Genomic DNA, 22,678 nt, shown 5'->3' on the forward strand with positions numbered 1-22,678 from the left:
TATATATATATATATATATATACATTCAGAATCAGAAGGAGTATACGTATATCACGATTTGGGAGGGCATCTAAGGGAGGAATGTGTATACACACACACACAAGTGATCATTGTTCTGTGGAGAGTCAGCTAATGTTATGACAGTTCTGAGTGGATCCAGCTACGATAATGAACTGCATGTGTGTGTGTGTCTCTCTCTCTCTCTCTCTTTCTCTCTGATAATTAAATAATTTACATTTTCATATCTTTGCTTGCAAGCAATTAACGGCACCCTAATAACTTAATTAGCAAATAAACCAGAGTCTAACCTAATAATTCATCTTGTATTTTCATGGACTAGTCTCATCTCAGTCACACCATATTAACGTTCTGTACATATAAAATGTTCATTTTATTTTCCCCCCTGCCTTGCAAAATTAATGGATCGAGTTGCCCCTTTCAGACGAAACAGCTATAATTAATTTCTGGTTCGGATTTATTCTGATTTCTCGGCAACTATATATATAAAAAAATAAGAGAGTTGAATCTGTGAAAATGCGAGGTTCATGCATTGCTTTCACGTTGAATTAATGCAGACCACTCCGAGTCAACTCTCTCCGTCTTTTTTATTGTCTGCTTTAATGAAGCTAGCTCATTGCCCCTGAATTTTCATAGCATTACCTATAAAATATTTAATGCCTAATCATGTTTTGAGGCATATTTGATGTGTAATATATAAAAAAAATATACTGCTATACATATACTCTCTCTCGTCACTATATATAAGGTATTTTTTATAAGTTTATTTTATTTTTAAATATAAAAAATGTTATGATATTTTTTAATACTTATACAATTTTGCCCTTGGCTTTAAAAAAGGGAAGAAATATTAATTGTATTCTTTACCCGTCACTACTATGATGTTAATTGAACTTATTAGGGGCAAAATTTAAAAATTATTTTGATTTAATATGATCTCAACTAAATAACAAATTTTTATTAATATATAAAATTCTATTAAAAATGCTTTATATATAGAAATATAAAAATTGTGTGTGTGTGTACCTTCCACTTTCATTGATTTCCATGGTGATTGTGTTCAATTAGTCCCTAATTTGACACTCAAATGTTGGCTATACTACTAATGAAGAAAGAGCCAGGCTCAAACTATTAGCATCTAGAAATCATATTAGACTCCAACTAAAATCTAGGCCGAGTTTAAATATTAAGTGCAACTCTTTGAGTTCTACCCAAATTCACATGTTCTAATGGAGGTAATTATTGTATCAGGATATACTCTTTTAGGTGTAACTCTTTGAATTCTATTATTCAATTATTAAAATATTGCAAAAAATTTAAAAAGGTTTGAATAAAACTAGTTAAACAATCTAAACTTAACACTTTCTTTACTCTTCCTTTACAGGATTGGATGATTTGAAATGCAAAGAATGCAGGCAATGCATGTGCAAGGAAAACCTTTTGGCAGAGACTCTATACCTATGTGTGTTGGAACATATGGAAAGAAAGGTGTAAAAATATATATTCTAAAGAAGACATCGAAGACAAAGACATTGCTTTCAACAACATTCAGAAGATACTCAGAGACCAATATCTTCAAACTAAAATCAACTTGTTATTTTAGAAGGACAATAGAGCAACAGCTAGATGGTTTTCCCCCGAAGAAAGATAGGTTAGGTTGGATAATGATGGCTTTGTTAACATTCACGGTGCAACTAGTTGAGGTGGTCCCATTCAAAACAACCAAGATAATTGAATTAAAGGCTACTTTAAATACCTTGGACATTATCCAAGTACAATAATTGAGTTTATGGGCATCTTGAAAGGATTAAACATTTGCTGGGCTGAAAAGTTTGGCAAAACTAATGTCTACCCTGAATCTAGAGAAGTTTTCTTATTAATTCACAATGAGTTCTTTATTATTCATCCACTTTTTTCATTATCAATAAAATTAGAGATTTTATCATGCAAGATTGGACAATACATTTGATCATATTTTCAAGAAGGCAAACAAATGCGCAGATTGATTATCTCATCAAACCCCTGCTGACAATTTATATGTTTAGATTTTTGATATCTTGCCGTTTGGTTGTTGTAATCTTTTATATATTGACATGATTCATCTTGTTAATTAGCACGGTTTATTTGTGGCTTTCAATTCTAAAAAAAAAAAATCTAGGTAGAGTGGGTAAGGATCATAAAAGTGACAAAACTTTTTTAACAATTATTTAATACAACTTAGTTATGACTTGAATTCAAGATTACTTGTTAAATTAGCACAGCTCCCTGTCAGCTAAACTACATGATGGTTGGTAGCTAAGCTTTAATCTTTAATCTTCCATGACTGTATTTCTTGGCGTCTTATCGCAGCTTCATGTTGCTTGATATCCTTTCACATTATTTTTCCTCCCCATCATTGAATGCATGCATTGATAATAAGAATAAAGGACCCATTTTGTAATGACAAAGGCTATCAATGAAAAGAATCTAAGACAACCCAATGGGCTTCATGCTTTACCAAGAAAATGGACCCTCTCAATACTTTGTCCTTATATATGCACCCAATTTTCTCTGTTCTTTTTTAAAAGCATAAGAAATAGGCTTTATTGACAATAGAGATTATATCTCTCTAGATATTGAAGATAAATGATAAATTTTTCCAAACTAAATAATATAAGATCACTATAGTTGTGATATTAAAATAAATATATTATTCATGCGGTCATTTCATGATCTAATTTTCAAGAGCTTTATATGGTAATAATGAATATACGGACCATATAAAAAAATTAAATGGATGAAATATCAAGAAGCATTTTATGTGTCACTAATACCAGATCTCCATAGACCATCAGTGGCCATCACGAAGAATTTTTTTTTTCGTGTTATGCTTTTCTTTAAAAAATTGTCTAACAACCAATAACATTAAGATAATGAGGTTTATTTGTTGTGGGCAATAAAATTAATACAATGACAAAATAGAGGAATCTCAGTGACTATGGGAATCAACCCTGCTGCTCATGCTCACCTTCTTTCTTATCTTCCCACTTTCGAACTCGATTCTGAGCTTTAACCACCTGTAGTTTCGATCACTCATCAGTTTCATATTGGGCTGGGCCCACTCCATTGGGTGTAAAAGCCCAACATATTAATATTGGGCCGAAAGTTTCTCGCTAACTCTCCCACACAAACACAATGAGAATTGGCAGATTACCTCGTGATTCCAATCAGTGCGAGAAGTGATCCATACAAGAATGAAAGTCTGCATCAAAGTTCCACCGATCATGCCAGACCATATTCCCTGCAAGTAATTCACTTTGACCCTTCAGGCTACGTATCTTTGATGCAATAACAACTCTAATTCTCCTAAGATCTAGATGGAATATTATAATCCAGTAACATCTTTTTTTAAAAAAAGACTTCAACATCAATAAAAATGAACCTCTTATAGCTAAATTATAATTTATACAAGAATTAATATTCGAATCTTCAAACACTGACTTAAGTTATCAGAACTTCTAACACTTACATCAACTTTAATTGGTATCCCAACAGCTGAGCTTTATAGTTATCATCAGTATAAGTTGGTGGAAACATACATATGTTGATTGTTGGGGAGAAAATTATAAGACAAGCAATTTACAAATAAAAAGGTATAAAAAGAACAACAGGAGAGGAATACCTTAATGCCAAGGTTGAACTTGAAGCCCAAAAGACAACCGAGGGGAACCCCAACCACATAATAACACCCCACGTTTACATAAGCCACCACGACTTGCCATCCACACCCAACAGCCACCCCTTCACCAACCAAAAAAACAACATTCTCTGGGTCACCAATATATGATGATAATAAATATAATAGTTAATTATTTGAGGATGGAGGAAGAAGTAATTCTCAGGAATGGAAAGTGATCGTTTGAATAGAGAGAAAATAAATGGGCAAAAAGCACCATATCTTAACTCAAAATTTCAAAATTTAAATTTCATAATCATTTAACTTTATTATTTTATTTGTTATTATATCCAGTTTTATATTATGTGAGAGTTTAAGTGGACATATATATACCCATAAAAGCTAGCATAAATAAAGTGTTGGAATACTTATAAATATTTATGAATTTGTATTAATTAATAAGCCCATATATATGAATCTTTATAATCTTGTGTGGATCATAATAGGTAAACCATACAAGTGAATTTAATAGGCAAAGGCTCAACCTATAATCTTGTAATCGGTAGTTATTCTCTATTTCTTAACTAATTGAGTCAAGGATAATGTGAGATTAAATAATTAATTAATTTATTAAAACGGTTATTGATTTAGTTCATATAAGTCGATCGGTCAATAATTAAAACACACGATACGATCACCATTATCTCCAAGCTCTCTACAAATTATGAGGGTTTAGTGAGTTGTGAGTCTACCTATACTTGACATATTTATGATCAGTCATAGATTTTTCAAGTACACAAGTTACTTTACTTAAATTTTATCTGATTTATATGAGTTGAGGTAATAAAGTTAACATAAAGTAAGAAAGGAGGGCGGGAGGGAGGAGAGTTACCGGACAAAACAGGTTGAATGCCATTGAGGATGAGGGTGACGGCCAAAAAAGGGCAGAGGTCAGAGACGGCGTTGGCCACGGTTTGGCCTTCGGTGAAGACGTAGCTGATGACATGGCGAAGAGCAAGCACGACAATGGCTTCGATCACAGCTACCACGAACGACACTACGTTCACAATCACCACCGAGAATTTGGCTGCTCTTGGATTCCCAGCCCCTAATTCATTGCTCACCCTCACACTGTTACGCACCCACACACACACGTTCACCGTCATTCTCAATCATCAACTCTTCTTCTTTAAGGATCTAATTCATTGCTCAAACATGACTCCTTATTCACTCACCTTGCTGCTGCGTTAAATCCAATTCCAATCTGAAGCAACAGTCCTGCTATTGCCATGCTGCCACCACAAAACCCACATTACGTCACCCCCACCCTTTTAACTCTCATATTTAGATTGTCAGAATATTTCATAAGGGAAAAATTAGCAACACAAACATGTAAATTTCTCACCTTTTCCCCTGGAACTCATTTCTACATTCCAAAACGCAGCCAAGGGGATAACATCTAAATAATATTACTCCCTCTAAGTAACATTCTTTTGTGTTTTGATTCAGCTAATCTAAATAATGTTACTCATTTCTACACATAATTCTTACACAACGTATTTAAATACTATAAAGTTTATTGAAAACTTAATAAAAGAAAATGACAAATAATACATCTTGTGGGATTTCATAGTAATTCTTCCTCCAATTCATGATGATCCACGATTAAATAAATTACACGTTTGTCGTGTAGTGGTTGGCATTACATATTAATTTATCAGTCTTCGAATGATTAGAGATACAACATGCTGCACTTGGAGCATTGCCCCAGTGGCAAAGTGATCCCCTGTACAAAGGGTGGTCGTAGGTTCAATTTCCCACAACACTAGCTTCATCTCCTCTCAATTCACACACACACACACACACACACACACACAGATACATTATTCTTATTGTTGGTGCAACATCAAATTGTTCCCTTTATTTAAAATTATATAGCATTTTTTTTTAGAGATATCATGTTTAAAAATATAAAGTATTTTGGTGTTTTCAATAAATAATTAATGAGGTTTTTTTTTCAAAAATATTATTAATAAATATTTGAAATGAATGAAATTTTCATATTTATTGTGATATAATTTTTCTATTAAATAAGGACCAACATGAAAATGATAATAGTATGTAAATTTTAACCATGTTAACTGTATTTTTTTCAGAGTCAAAATTAATTAAAAATGTCTTAAAATTTTAAATGGAGAGACGGAGAGAGTAATAAGCTGCCTCATCCTCTCATGTTTTTGTCTTCATGTCGTAAATAATACTAAAACTTTTCTATACATGCCAATGGAAGGCATCCAACAACCTTAAATGTGAAGAAACTTCGTGTAAACAAAAACCGAAAGGCACTTTTATTTTTTTAAAAAAAAATGTCTTGAGGCTGATTGATAATCAAAAAGCTTACCAAACAGAGATAGCATCGAGGGCAAGCTCAGAATCATCAAGCAACCCAGTGATCAGCACAAGCACCTGAAAATACCAAATCTCAAGACACAGCATGACGGCGGAAGCCGCCGATAGTTTCGTAAAAGCCCAGAGCCCATGAAAGGCCTGAAAGCTAAGCCCAGTCCACGTGTGCCTGCACTTCCGAGACATTACAATGTACACAAATTGGGCCACCACTATGATCCACCAAGACAGGCTCAGCACCAAAGAGGCCCCAATTAGGCCCAAACCCAATTGGAAGACCACCACCCAACTGAGCAACATGTGAAGCACGAGCGTGGCCGCGGAAATGTAAGTGCTAGGAGCTACAATGCTCTGCGCCTGGAGGAACTTCTGTATGGGGAAGTTCACGGCGTAAGCGTAGATCTGCGGGATCAGGCCGTACACGAAGATCGCAGCCGCCGACGATAGAGCCGCCGATTCACCGATCAAGAGCAGGATTTGCTTGCAGAATATGTAAACCAAGGTTATTGGAATCCCAGTGAGGGTCAGCACTACGGTTGCCCTTTGCATGTACACACCTAGCATTTCATACTTGTGTGCACCGTAGGCTTGCCCACACAGTGTCTCTACCGCACTTCCCATACCTAACTGCAAAATAATTTAGAAAATTTTGTCATTTTAGCATACGCCACACAGTTCGTATCTATCTATAATATATATATCAACAAACATGTAACTCAACTGGTGGAAAGAAAATGCTTATATTTTAAATTGAAGTTAAAAAGAGTAATTATTATTGAAGCGATAGGAGTACGATACCAAAAGGAGTCTTAAATGAACAGAGAATTAATATCGAGTGACATACCATGACGCCGTAAGCGAAGAGCTGAACGCCACTGTTGCCAAGGTTGGCAGCGGCGTACTCGAGGTTGCCGAGGTGGCCGGCGAAAGCTCTTGTGGCGCTGGACATGAGGTTGTTGATGAGGTAGACGAAGATGGCCGGACCTGCGAGGCGGGAGAGAAGGTTCAGCTCAATCCACGTCGCTGATCGGAACTTCTTGAACCACGTCAGGTTGGTGTCTGAGAGAACATTTTCCAGTCTGGAATCAACTACGTGAGCTCCACCACCGTTAGGCTCTGCCTGTTCCTCCTGAACCGCCGTCGGCGACGAAGTTGAGTTCAAGATCGGCCGTCGGAGGTCGTCTTCTGCGGACTCCATGTAAGGCGTTATAGCTGGAGGCGGAGGCAAGTGACGCTGCTTTTGTGAGTTGCATAGGAATGAAATTAGGGAGCTATGGGCTATAAACTGCTGCAAAGTGATCGATCAAACTGCTCTTTTTCGGTCCAAAATATCTAAATGACATGAAGAAAGCATTTAATGTAGGAAAGGTAAAGCGAGAATGTCATTTAAAACCCTTGCCTACATTTGACGATAAAGAAGGGTTCTTAAACGCTGTAAAATTCGCTTCAGATCAAGGGTACTGAAATAAAATTAAAACACAAAGTAAAATTATCTTATTATTCCTCATTCTCTTTGATTCTTTTCAAAAATTATTCATTTCTCTATTAAAAAATTATTCATTAACCTACAAAAAGTGTTTGTATTATTATTGAATCTTAATTTTATTTCAAATGTTTTAAGTATGTTTTAAATATGATAAAATAAGTTGTCTATTTCCTTAAGTAAAGTTGTTCATTTCCTTACATTAAATGGTTCATTGATTTATAAGAATTGTTTGTATTATTATTGAATAATTTTATATAGGAAAATAAATAATTTTATTAAAAAATTAGAGGGAATGAGGGACAATGATTCAATGAGGTAATTTTATTTTGCATTTTCATTTCACTTTAATTTCCCTAGTTTGAAGTAAATTTTTTCTAAGGGACATTTTTTTTATTAAGTGTAATCAAAGGGTCACAAATGAAATTTTCCCAAAGTTGAATTCGTTACTTTTATTGATTTTGGATTCTTTGATTAAAAAAAATTGGCGAAAATTTTATTTTAAACCCCTAGTCCACAGCCCCTTAAGTTCTTAAAATTCATTAATAAAAAAGGCCCCTTAAATTCTTAAAATTCATTTCAGACCAAGAAAACCGAAGTGAAATTAAAAATATAGAATAAAATTGTCTCATTGTCTCTCATTCCCTCTTATTTTCTATTGAAATTGTTTATTTTTTTATATAAAGTTATTCGTAAATCTACAAGAATGGTTGCAAAAAATTTATGTATTTCAAAAATAAAAATAAAAACTTATATAAGTTATAAGATGCTTAATTGGAATATCAAATGACGTTTCTTTTTTATCACTATAATTTTAATAGCTTTCTTGCACCTAAGCCAACCCCAATTGAATGTGGATGGCACAAAATATAAACATTATATTTCTTTGGTTAATGAGGATATAAATTGAAACATTGATATATTTTTTAACAAACCAAGTAATTTGACAGCTTTTCAAAAAGGGACAAAAATGTATTCATTCTAATCCTATTTGTTTAATTTTATTTATAAAATATTTTATTGATTTTTTATATAAACTTTTTTCGTCTACCTCTCATTAGATGTTAATATAAAAAACATGTTATCAATATACACACACTAATATTAGTAAAAGTAAACATTTATTAAATTTTTAAAATGATTTATAAAAAGAACAAGAAAAATATAATATTTAATAGGTCTAATAAAAAAAATTGGTAAAAGGTGAAATCAAATTTTAATAAAACCATAGACATGATGCTAATAATCGTGGGATAAAAACTAGACTAACTAATTAAATCAATAATATGATAAATCGACTACTTATCCAATTCAATTAAAAAGTTAAACTAGATTTGAATTGACTTAGAATAATCCAAATTGACTTGAAATAAACCATAATAACCCGTTCAACCTAAATAGGTTACACTCCCCCTCCCCATACTTGTGCAAGCTAGTTTCTACTACCTAGCCTTGCCTTAGTTATTTCCCATAAAAAAATGGAGAATAACAAATAGGTTTTAAAGTGATCAATTAATTTAAATTAAGTTTTAAAAATCAAGCTAAAGGAATTTACAAGTTTGGTTTTTAATTTTATAATTTTATTATGATAAATTTATAACTTATATTTTAAATTTTAAAAGGAAAAACAAATTCATATATTATTCAACTATGTTAAAATTTTAAAAAATAAGTTATAAATTCATTACAATGAAATTGTAAAATTGAAAGTTGAACTTATAAATTCATGAAATTTGATACTTAAAATTTAATTTAAATTAATTAATTCTTTTAAAACATATCTACCATTCTCCCTTCAAAAAAAAACAGAAAGAAATGGGACTGTTGAAACTATTTTTATTTTATTGTTCTGAAAACTGATGTTTTGAGAACAAAAAAATAACAAAAATAGGTGTTTTTTTATTCTCCCTTATTCTTCAAAACAATAATCACAGAACATTTAAAAGTTGTTTCATTTTTTTGTTCTTCAAAATAATATTTTATTTTTTATTTTTTAAAATACTTTTTAAAAATATATTATCAAACAGATTTTTTTTATTTAGAACAGGTTTCCAAACATGTTCGAAATGACCAACAAGGGACTATTGCTGTTAGCTTTATCTTTTATTCAAGCAAGCGTTTGGTGCATAATTATACTCACATCTAGGCACACACATTTCTTGTTATCACTCACCATACACATTTTAACTTGTATTAATTAAATTTATATAATTGTAAAACTTTTTTGTTACCATAATCTTTTTATCATGTGATTTTTTTAATATTATATTGTTTATTCTTAAAAATTTTTATTTGAAATACTCTATGTAAAATTAAAAATAAATTAATTTACATAAAATCGGTTTGAACCCAGTTTAACCCCCCTGTTAGACAATTGATCATTAACTCAATATTTCAACCGGTTTAATAATTGGCATAGTTTTCAGTACATTCCTAACAATGCTCTCCTCATCCAAGTCTCCTTCCTACCATCAATAATCAATTAACTCTATTAAAGTAATTAAAATTACGATTACTTTCTGGAATGGATTGTTACAATTATTCCATTCTATATTTTATTCTGTAAAATTTAAAACTGCCTGACATAAAATGTCTCTAACAAAAAATAAATATATCTTAAAATTAAAGGAGAATATTAATTTATATTTATGTCAACATTCTATCAATCTTAAACTGTGACTTTAGATGGGCCTTCCCTAGCCAGGTGGTGGCCTAACCCTTACATGAAATTATATATAAATAAGTTGTAAATAATGTGATTTGTTATTAATATTTCTCGAGTAATAAAAAAGTCATACATCTTAAACTCCTTACATCTGCACCATATTGTTGATATTAATATATTAATATACTAATGGGCAGTAACATAATCACTCTATTTTTTTTATAATATGAAAAAATAGCATGTGTTTCACTATTGTTTTTCTTAACATTTAATATTTTTTTAAAAAATGTTCCTCCTAATTTTTTTTTCATGAGACAAACTTGTTTCACTACTTATAAAGATAATTTAGTTAAAATTTTAAATTTTAAACATGATTATTATATTTAATCAACTTTCTTAAACTTAATTAAAATTTGCTTCATTTAACAACGGAATGAGTATTTAGAGTTTCATATATATGTGGTATAATTAATGTAGGAATTAAAGGATGGAGGAAGGGAAGGACTCAACTGAAAAGGAAATTTTTATTTTAAAAACTTGCTATAATTTTCACTAAACTCTCATTATCTCTTTCTTTCTCTTCTCACACTCTCTTCCTCCTCAGGCCACACTCACACACTCAATTCTTTTTTTTTTTTTGGGATAAAATAGTAGATTAATATCTAAATTATAGATTCAAAAGCATTTAACGTTTAGAATTCATTATTTATGTTATGTTCTCTTTTAACTTTAAAAAATGATAAAATTTGACATCTATAATTAATACAAGTTAAATTTAATCGTTAGTTAACCAAAACATAACAATAAAAGGACCTAAAAATTATGAAAAAATGATTCAAAAAATTACAAAAAAGGATCAAAAAATTTGATTGGTTCCTTTTTATTTTTCTGAAGTCCTCTACTATCATTTTTTTAATTAATTAATAGTTAATTTTTTTTAAATGGTAGAAACTAGATTGAACCTCTTTTAAAAGTTGAAAGGGTTGCATAAATAATAAATTTAGGCTCTTAGAAGCTTGTAAACTTACAATAGAGGTCAATTTGCCTTTTCTTCTTTCTCTCTCACGCCACTCTTTCTCTCTTCTCGTTTCACACATGACACTCCCAGCCAAGTACTCCTATTTTTTTTTTTTTTTAAAAAAAGGAAACTAGCATTTCACCCGTGCAATGCACAAGTCCTCTTATAAGAATTATAATAATTTTTAATTCAACTTGGATTACTGAATGAAGTTACTTAAATAAAGTTATAATCAGAAGTATATTTTAAAATAATTAAAAATATATGATGTTATTGCAATAATAAAAAAATTACAATATAAATATATTCACAATGTGATGAATTAAGATTTAAATTTTTATTGAGAGAAGTAATTACATTTTGTTCTTGACCATATTTCAAATAAGATTCCACCAATACTCAATCAACACACATACACATGCATTCATTTAAATATACATGTAAAAAACATTTCTTAAATATAATGGATGTGAATGTACTAAAAAAGACATAGGTGTGAAATTATAACATACACAAATGAAATACATCTTATATAATATACAATATATTTAACATGAATGAATGTTCAACAATTCATTTAAGCATGAGGTAATATATACAGGAGAGAGGTAAATGAAGGTGTGCCTTTTTTTCATTAATGAGTAAATCGGTCATAGATAATAAAACCCATGTAATACCTAAAAAAAATGCAAGTGGAAAATATAAAAATAAGGTTTTATAAGGAATTGATTAGTCTATTATGAATCATAGAATATTCAAAACATTAGAATGCAACACACAGATTCATCCTGCAAAACCATCTCAAGTGATGTAAGCTCGTTTAGAATAGCATGAGGAGAAATGGACCACAATCGAACAATGTGCGCTTTGATCTTTTAATCCTCACGAGATCGATTAATGGAATGAATGCAATCAAATTTTGTAGTCATTTGAAAGAATAATATCATGATTGAAAATTTTACAAATGAATGAGTTTGCCTCACATTGTGTGGGATGCAATTTTTATATATGCCTCTCCTAGTTTGCATGCCATGCAAATTCAAAACGTGTGAGGGAAAGGACAACCCCATGTTCTCAAAGCAATACTACATATTTAGCAAGAAAAGGCATGGAGAGGTGGGAAAAGTGGGGTGGAGACATGGGGTGGGATAGTTATAAGAAAAACCTTAGATGACGTTTTAGTTTTTACACTTCTAGAATGTTTTTCTAATTTTCTTTATAGGTTATAAAAAAATATAATTTTTGGAGTGTTATAAATTGTTTACTTTGAAGCATTCAACAGCGGAAGCACACTTGTTATGTGTGCAGCCTTCTAAAAAATATATTTTTGTTTTTACAAAGGTTAAGGAATAATTACTATTGATGCATTGTTTAAATTAAATATAATAACATAATTTTCATAAATAAAAATTTCATTTTATCCTTGACATATTTGCATGAGATGACACATTAAAATATCAAGAAATTTATGTTATTATATTTAATTTAAATATTAGAATTTAACTTAATATCAATTAATTACTTAATTCATAAATCATATATATTTAATTAAATTAGAAATGAAAATTATATTAATTAATAACATATAAAGATTTAATGTAATTATTTTATTAAGTCATACGTTTATAATTCAGTTTTTATTAGTTTATTTATATGATTTAATTTACAATAAAATTATTTAAATTATTATTCATAAAATTATCATACCAATTCAAATTATTTACGAAATGGTAATATTCAAAAAGTTATATTTGAGATCATGAGAGAGAATATTAAGGATAAAATTTTAAAAGTAAAATTTTAAATTGTGAATTAATTAGAAAATTATATTTGAGATTTTCAAATCATGGAAGTTACATTTTCAAATTATAATCTTATAAATTAGAAAAAATTATTTTTAAAAATTAATAATGATGTGGATAGCGTAGAATTATAATATTTTAAAAAACCTCATACGTGTCAAATTTGAAAAAGTGTTTCTTATACATCTATTATACATTCTCACCAAATTCTATGTGAATCATGAAGCTTAGAAGTTATTTGAATGATAGAATAATTTAAATAACTATTCATATTTGAATTTAATTATATGCATGAATTAAAATGATCACAAATAAAATCATAGAGCAAGGAAGTTATTAGAATGATAGAATAGTGAATAACTACCCATATCTAAAAGAGGAATCGTGAGGTTAGAAAATTATTAAATTATGGGTTAAGAAGTTACTGGAATGAATAATCTAAACAATTATCCACATTTAAATTTAATTATATGCATGAATAAAAAAATTACAAATTAAATTGTAGAGCAAGAAAGTTATTAGAATGATAGAATACTGAATAACTAAGCATATTTAAAAGAGGAATCATGGGGTTAGGAAATTGTTCGTTAATTACTCATTCATAAATCATATATATTTAATTAAATTATAAATGAGAATTATATTAATTAATAACATATAAAGAATTTAATGTAATTATTTTATTAATTCATACGTTTATAATTCAGTTTTTATTTGTTTATATATATGATTTAATTTGCAATAAAATAGTTTAAATTATTTTTTATAAAATTATTATATCAATTCAAAATAATTTATGAAATGGAAATATTTAGAAAGTTATATGTGAGATTATGAGAGAGAATATTAAGGATAAAATTTTTAAAAGTAAAATTTTAAATTGTGAATTAGTTGAAAAATTATATTTGAGATTTTGAGATCATGGGAGAGAAGTTACATTTTCAAATTATAATCTTATAAATTAAAAAAATATTTTTAAAAATTAATAATAATGTTGATAGTATAGAATTATAATATTTAAAAAAAACTCATACGTGTCAAACTTGAAAAAGTGTTTCTTATTTATCTATTATATAATATATATATATATATATATTCTCACCAAATTCTACGTGAATCATAGAGCTAAGAAGTTATTGGAATGATAGAATAATTTAAAAACTATCCATATTGAAATTTAATTATATGCATGAATTAAAAAAAATCACAAACTAAATCATAGAACAGGGAAGTTATTATAATGATAGAGTACTAAATAGCTAACCATATTTAAAAGAAAATTTATGGGGTCAGGAATTATTAGATCATAGGTTAAGAAGTTACTAAAATGAATAATCTAAATAACTATTTATATTTAAATTTAATTATATGCATGAATTAAAAAATTACAAACTAAATTGTAGAGCAAGAAAGTTATTAAAATGATAGAATACTAAAAAACTAACCATATTTAAAAGAGGGATCGTGGGATTAAAAATTATCAGATCATGGGTTAAGAAATTATTGAAATGATGGAATAAAAATAAATTATATTGATGAATTAAAAATAATTTTGTAAGTAAAATTTTATGTGGCTTTTTGAAATTGTAATATTTAAAAAAAATGATAATTGTCATTTATAGAGATGTGCTTGTTATTCTTCTATTATATATATATATATATATATATAGATTGACATTAAAAACTCAAAACAATAAATATAAGATAGTTAGTTCTGACAAAATTTTAAAAAAATTAATTATAAATATTAATTTAATAGTCCTATAAATTCAAGAGGGTTAATTTCAAATAAGAAATTTAAATTTTAAATATAATTATTAATTTATAATTAAAATTCATATTTGTAATTGTGTGGATCAATATTTATAGCTTAATTTTTTCAAAATTTTGAGTGGACTTAAGTACTATAAACTCCAAATTTTTGGATTTTATTCTCATTCTCATGCTTTTCTTTGTTTTTTTTTAATTGAAACATCAAGTTAAAGACCATACTGTAACTAACTGTATAAAAAGGTTTGGAAAAAAAGGAAAATTAAAAATAAAAATAAAATTAAAAAGAAACCATGATTTGAAAAAGACTTTAGTGTTGACTATTGATAGAAGGAAACCTGTGGACGTAACCTATAAAATTATTCAAAAAGCCTCTAATAAAGAAACAGACAAAATATTTTCGTTGTCATGCTGTTTAGATGCTTGAGAAATCATTCCATATGGTCAAAGATTTGTGGATCAATAATAACTAGACGGAGGGAGCTACTAACTTTGCCAATTCTCTTACTATTTAGAATAAGGAAAAAATTGATAGTATTTCATCCAAAAAGAAAAGAATTTTAAGAAGATTGGAAGGAATTGATAAGAACAAAAGCTACAAAGATAATTACTTCCCAGGAAAATTGGAAAAATCGCTTTGGAAAGCTTATAACAATGTTCTTTTGCAAGAAGAGATGATTTGGTTTCAAAAGTCTAGATGTAAGTGGCTTAAATGGGGAGATCAAAATATGAAAATTTTCGTACCACATTTATCATTAGAAAGAAAAGAAACCAGATCATATCTCTTAAAAGCGATGATGACAACTGGGTAGAGGATCAAAATATTTTGAAGAACATGGCTGTTTCCTTCTTTAAAGGCCTCTTTAAGGAAGATACCGATATCAGACCTAAACTCTCTACTACTACATGCTTTCCACCTCTATCTCTCGTTCAACTTCACTCTTTACATAAGGAAGTGACTAAAGAAGAAATTAAAAATGTTGTCTTTAATATTGGGGCATTCAAAGCCCCTGGTCCCGATGGCATTAACACTGAATTCATTCATTCTTATTGGAATGATCTTAAGGATAACATTTTCAACTTGGTCAAAAGGGCTTTTAGAGAACCTAATTCTATAAGGGAGATTAATGACATTTTCATTACCTTGATCCTTAAGATTGGTCATCCTACTTGTATGAAAGATCTCTGGCCTATTTTGCTCTACAATGTTAGCTATAAAATTATCACCAAATTCCCTCCATGAGATTACGTGCTTGCATGAATCATTTAATTTGTGATAATCAAAATAACTTCATTCAGGGATAGTAGAGTAGTGATAGTATTGTTATTGTTCAAAAAATTATTCATTCTATAAGGAACAAAACTAAAAAAGTGATTTATGACTTTCAAGGTGGACCTTAAAAAGACTTTTGATATACTATTATGGAATTTCATTGAGGATACTCATCTCCGTTAAGACAAATAGTCACTTCAGGAAATTAATTATTGTTGCTATCTCCACTAATCGAATGAAAATTCTTTGGAATGGCAAATCAACTAAAAATTCACTCCTTCACATGGCATTCATCAAAGGGATCCTCTTTATCCCCATCTTTTTGTTCTTTGTATTGAACGTTTAAATCATTGCATTCTTAGTAACATTAATAAAAATGAATGGAAACTAATTACACTAACACCTAATAGGCCTCCTATTTCTTACTTATTTTTTGTTGATATTGCTTTTTATAGAATTATCTCTTTCTCAAACACAAATCATTCTTCAACGTCTATTGGCTTTTTGTAATGCTTCCAGTCAAAAGATCAATACTGGCAATTCCAAACTTTTCTAATCTAGAAATGTCAATGATAAATAACAATTTTATATATTTTTATCTTTTTAATTTAGACTTTTAAATATTTATTTGAAGCTAATTGAGTTTAATTAGATATTATTTGATTTTATTAGCCAATATTTAGTTTTGGAATTTCAACTATCTAAATTTATGATTTTAAAATATAAATAATATCTTTAATATTTTTGTACAGCTGCTATTTAATTTTATTTTATTTGTGTAGATTCTTTAGATTCAATTTAGAAGATATTGATAAAGAATATTTTAGATAAGAAGAATATGGACATGCTTGGAGATCAAATTAAGAATCAAATCTTTAAAATTTTGTTTGAATTTATTTTGAATTATTTAGCGTAGTTTTCAATTAGGGTTACTTAAAGTAGTTTTATCATTTAATTATTAACTTTGGCTTTTCTGTATGCATCATCTATATGCACATATATATATATATAAAGCATGGAACGGACGAGGGGGAGAATTGAAAAAAAAAAAAAGAACCAGAGGCACGACTTTTATGGAAAAAAATGTTGGTGGCGTGTGCAGGATAAACCACAGAAGGGATTGTTATTTTTTTTCTTCAATACAAGCGATGACTTGTCAATTTCTCATCTCATATTTTTTAATTTTTAATTTTATGAATAGTTAATTTTTTTGGTATGATTAATTACAAACTATAATCCTAAATTTTAATTAGAGTCTTTGATATTCAAAGAAGATTTTATTTTAACTTTATTTCAATTTGTTCTTCTTCTCGCTACCTCTGAATTTTATGCTTTAACTGCTATTGCTGATTAAAGTAGCTTTATTACATAATTTTTGGGTTATAAATTTTATCTGAGGTTTTACTTGCTATAATCGATTGATATAATAACATAAGAGTAATTTGACCCAGCGTTGGTGATTATCCATACTTTGTTTATGGTGTGGCTAATATGAAACATTTGTTAAGTTGTGGGTTAAAGGTGATCTCAATTAATCTATAACTTAATTTCTTATTTAATTCTTGAATGATAATTTGAGAAATGAATAATAAAACTAGAATAATAAAGTTAAATAAAATTAATTTAATTTGTAGACGAGGAAGATTAAATTTAGGTGATTGGGTTGTGATTGATTGTGCTGCTTATTTTTGATAATTTTCTCAATTAAATTTTCTTTATTTATCTAATTTTAATTTAGATTTTTTTAATTCATTATAAAAAACCCCCTATTTTTTTTGCTTTTCATAATCATAATTCAAATAGTTACTCTATTGACTCTTAGGGCCTGTTTGGTTCAAGGGGAGGGGAGGGGAGGGGAGGGGAGGGGGCTCCCCCCCAATTTGGAGGGGAGGCTTTGGAGGGGAAGGGAGGGAAAATTTTAAAAATTTCCCCTCCCCTCCTCGTAACCAAAGGAGGGGAGGGAAGGGAAGGGGCTCTCCTTCTCCTAAACAAATGAGGGGAGGGGAGGGACCCCATCCAAATACTCTCTTAGGGAGACGACTAAGGTTGTGTTTTATTATAAAATTTAATTTTTATTAATTTTGGTATTATTCGATAGTAGTGTCAGTTAACATCAATAAAGCTTTACAAATTAGTGATGAACTTGAAATTTCTCTCACTAGTAACCTTGAAAAATATCTTGGAATTCCTCTCATTCACGAGAAGGTTACCAAACTTATCTTTGCGCCTTTAATTAAGAAGATGAACTCTCATTTGGCCAATTGGAGAAGTCGATACCTCAACACTATAGGAAAATCTATTCTCATAAAATTTATTCTTTCGACTCTTTCTAGCTACATCATACAAACTATGCTTTTACCAGATAATGTGCTAGCAAAATTAGATAAAATATTTAAAAATTTCCTTTGGGATTCTTCTAATGGGAACAAAAAAGCCCACCTTCTCTCCTAGGAATGCATTACTTCTGCTAAAAAAGTTAGGGAACTTGGCCCCAGAAATATCAAAAGCTAAAATATTACTTTTATCATGAAGCTATATTAGAGCCTTCTTACTAAAACCAATTGTCTTTGCAGGTCCTATAAGATAAATATAATTGTAGCAAGCCCATTATCCCCATGGTTGTTAAATATAATTCTTACTCCTATACCTAGAGTAGCATTTGCAAAATCTGGGACACTTTCATGTTGTTCATTAGTTGGAAAGTTAGTAAAAGAGATACAATATCCTTTTGTTATAACAAATGGACTTCTCTACCTGACCTTCTTGTTAAACATGCCTTTCATAATGCTGATTCTATTCTTCATGCAAGATTCTCGGATTTCTGCAAGCCTAACGGTGGTTGGAATTTAGATCTTATAAGACAATACCTTCACCCAAATGTCATTAAAAAAAATTGCTCTTATTCAACCTCCTAATACTCATGGTGAAGATGACATTCCTAATTTAGAGGCTCTCTTTAAATGGTAACTTTTCTATTAAATCCACTTATATAGCAATGAAAAATCGGTAGGCACAAGAGCACTATAATATTTGGTCTAAAATTTGAAAATGGCCTATTTATGAAAAGATTAAATACTTCCTTTAGAAAGCAGCTTAGGATAGTCTCCAAATAAATGTCATACTCTCTAGTGGAAATACTCCACAGTATCATACTTATCACCTAGACTGTAACTCTCCTGACTTTTCTATTCATATCTTACAAGATTGTAAGGATGCTAATGAGGTTTGGGAGAAATTAGTTAATCCTTCCAAACATAATACTTTCTTCTCTCTTCTTATGTAGAACTACATACTTTGGAATGTTAAAAATGAAGTAGGAAGCATATCTACCAGAGAATTGCCTTGAAAGAAACTTTTTTGCCAAGCCTGTTGGAACATATAGAAAGCAAAATGCAAGAAAGTTTACTCTGAAGATCTCTGAAGATAATACTTTAGACAATGACATTGCTTGCTCTTGCACCTAACAAATTATAAATGACTTGTAGCTTCAATCCAAACTCAATCGCTTGTGTAAATTCGACACTAGACATAAAGCGAGTGGAAGCCACCAAATCCTAGGTAGGCAAGACTTGATGTTGATGGTTTAGTCAATCATAATAGGCTACAGCTTATGGAGGACTTATTAATGACAATAAGGATAACTAGATTAAAGAATTCTTCAAAAACCTTAGTTACCAACCCAACACAGCAGCTAAGCTTATAGAAATTTTAGAAGGGCTAAACATTTGCTAGAATGCTAAGATTTCAAAAATTAATGTTTGTTCTAATTCCATGGAGGCCATATCCCTGATTAATTGCAACTTCGACCATAGCCATCCACTCTCAACAATTATCAAAAACATAAAAAATCTCATTATAAAGAATTGTGAGGTTACTTTAGAACAGATCTACAAAGAAGTTAATTGTTGTGCTGATTTTCCAACTCACAAGACTTCAAGCAAATATTTTAATATTACTTTATTTGACGAGTCTCCCATAAATTATAGAAGCATTATGACTTCTAATATAACTTGGCCTTGATCCTTTTGTACGGTGTTTTATCGTAGCCCTGTATTAAAAAAAAACTATGGATGTAAGAGCCAATTACTCTTATTTATACATTGTATAAGTTGGTTGATGTAATTTTTGGAACTTTTTTCATTCCTCCATTCTTCATTGTCACACACCCATACCGCCTTTCCTCTCTCCTTTCTTAGTTTCAGATAAATGATTATCCTAACTCCAAATTTTTCCTAATTTAGTCTATGCTTTTTCTTACAATTAAACTGCTTTAAACATGGGGTCATAAAATCAATTTTGTCATTTTTCACAAACAATTTTTGAAAAATATATTTTAAAAGGATGTGGGAAGTCTGGCCCATCCCTGCTCCCGCCTTTTGCCTTTGGATCTGTCGCTGCTGACGGGTTGCACTGTTGCAGTACCAAAGGACACACGAAAGATATGTTACATATAAAAGAAAATAGTAAAAAGTACATTAAATGCCACAGAAAAAAAAATTGTTACTAAAAAATTTCCTAAATTTTATAAAATATTCTTAAATTTCAAATCATGCGTATTAATAACTTGAAACAATTTATCACTATCCTTAATTAAGTTATTAATACATAAAATTTGAGACCTCTTAATAATAAACTTTTTTATGAGATTTGAATGTAATTTTTTCAAAAAAATACTTTCATTAAAAAATTTATGATGGGCAAAAAATGTTTTGAATTTGCAATTTATGAAGTTCTTTGAACTTTTTTTTTGTTGCCGACAGTTCTTTGAACTTTTTTAATAGCCTCTATATCCCATTTCATTAAATAGATATTTTGAGCATTGAAATAAATTTATTTAATAAAACATTAATATTCTTAAAGTGTTTTAAATTTAAAACATTAAATTTTTTAAAAGTATCTTATAATTTAAGATTAAAAAATTATTAATATCATTAAAAGAAAAAATTAACCATTAATAACAATGACATGTTAGTTTAAAATTTTAATTTTAAATATAATTATTAAGATTAACTAATTTTTTTAGCTTGTATGAATTGATTAAAATTCTCTCATATTTAAAAATGAAGGGAATACTCCCTCCATCCTTATATACAAGAAATTTTCTGAAACTTTTTTTTTCTAAATATAAAAAGTTATTAGTATATTTTTTAATGAATGGACCATCATACTTTTATTAAATTGAAAAGAGAAAAAATAAATACTCTCATTAATTTACTTTAAAAAAAATTTTATTTTTTATTTATAATAATTAAATATAAAATTAAAATATTGCTGTACTATTAATTACATAACTAACTTTTATTAATTTATACAATTCAATTAAAAATATTTTATATATAAAAATGGGGGGGTATGCTTGAGTCGGATTAATTAGAAAACCTCATAGGCCAGAGGTTGGTTGGGCAATAAAGTTCATTGGTTGCCGCAATGCTACCATATTAATTTCATGACCGCCCAACATTTATATACCATTGCCTTATTCCTAGTCCAGTGGTATTTTTAGAGGTAATTTGATATATTAAAATATATTTTTAATTATATTTATAAATTACTTTCAACATTTTTATTAAAATTAAAAAATATTAAATTTTATTAATTTTATCTAAAAATTTAATAAGTTTTTAATTTTATTTCTATTAAATATACTTACTTTACCTACTTTAAAAATATAATACTCTATCATTTAATAACATTCTCAACATTTAACAAGGAAAAAAGAGTAAAAATGAGCACAATAATAATTCAAGTACCTTGTAAATAGGATCAAAATAAAATACTCTTTCTATCCTATATATAAGATCAAGGGAGTAAAACACTTTAATAAAAATAAAATTTTATTAATTATGCTCAATATTACACTTCCTTCCTTATTATATGTTCTTTCTCTATTTATTATTTCATAAATAAAGTTATACATATTTTTTGACCAGTATATATAAAGTTATATTAAATAAAAGATATTTTTAAGAATTTATATTTATATTTTAAAAGTAAGGTTGTGAAGTATAATTAACAAACTTTATTAGTATGTTGGTTAAAACAAATTCTATTGGCATATGTAATTGCACCAAAACGTATCTTATAAATTGCACAGAAGGAGTGTTAAAAATAGGAATTAATTAATTAACTTAAAAAAATTAATAAAACTGGTTAATTTAATCATTTAGCATTATTATGTTAAAAAAATGTACTACTATGGTATTCAAAAATATTAATTATATTTTTTTTAATATTATCTCTATTTAAACTCATTAACTATGTTTGTTAAAAAAAAACCCGTTAACCATGAAAAAAATATAATGCAAATTTAAAAAATTTTCATTTAAATATGAATAAAATTAAAAATTTATTCTTTTTCAAATAAAATTAGTGACTTAATCACTTTTATTTAGTTTTGTTGAGGTAATTAGAGATATCTTATAATATAGACTAGAAGGAAGAAGGAATATTTTAATTAGTTCTTCTATTTTTTTTTTGTTTTGTAAAGGAAATAGTTTTTACTCACTCAATTTAAAAATATAAGGTATTTTTAATAGAATCTTACCTTCAATAAAGTAGTTACTTATCTTTAAATTAACTTTATTTTTA

At 28.6% G+C, this 22,678-nt stretch overlaps 1 protein-coding gene across 1 annotated transcript; it reads right to left on the reverse strand.

Moving 5' to 3' along the window:
* Window positions 1-2,852: 2,852 nt before the first annotated feature.
* Window positions 2,853-7,445, reverse strand: LOC129296647 (protein DETOXIFICATION 40-like). The gene is made up of 7 exons (XM_054935235.1): window positions 6,924-7,445; window positions 6,075-6,706; window positions 4,909-4,965; window positions 4,566-4,804; window positions 3,680-3,798; window positions 3,212-3,298; window positions 2,853-3,074 (listed from the first exon to the last, which is right to left on the reverse strand). Exons 1-7 carry the CDS (start codon window positions 7,275-7,277, stop codon window positions 3,003-3,005), a joined length of 1,560 nt encoding a protein of 519 aa, XP_054791210.1. The 5' UTR covers window positions 7,278-7,445; the 3' UTR covers window positions 2,853-3,002.
* Between the last annotated feature and the right edge of the window lie 15,233 nt (window positions 7,446-22,678).

The sequence above is a fragment of the Prosopis cineraria genome, unplaced genomic scaffold (assembly GCF_029017545.1).
Source record: "Prosopis cineraria cultivar Desert tree isolate PC_DT_omini unplaced genomic scaffold, ASM2901754v1 PC374, whole genome shotgun sequence".
Classification (NCBI taxonomy): domain Eukaryota; kingdom Viridiplantae; phylum Streptophyta; class Magnoliopsida; order Fabales; family Fabaceae; genus Prosopis; species Prosopis cineraria.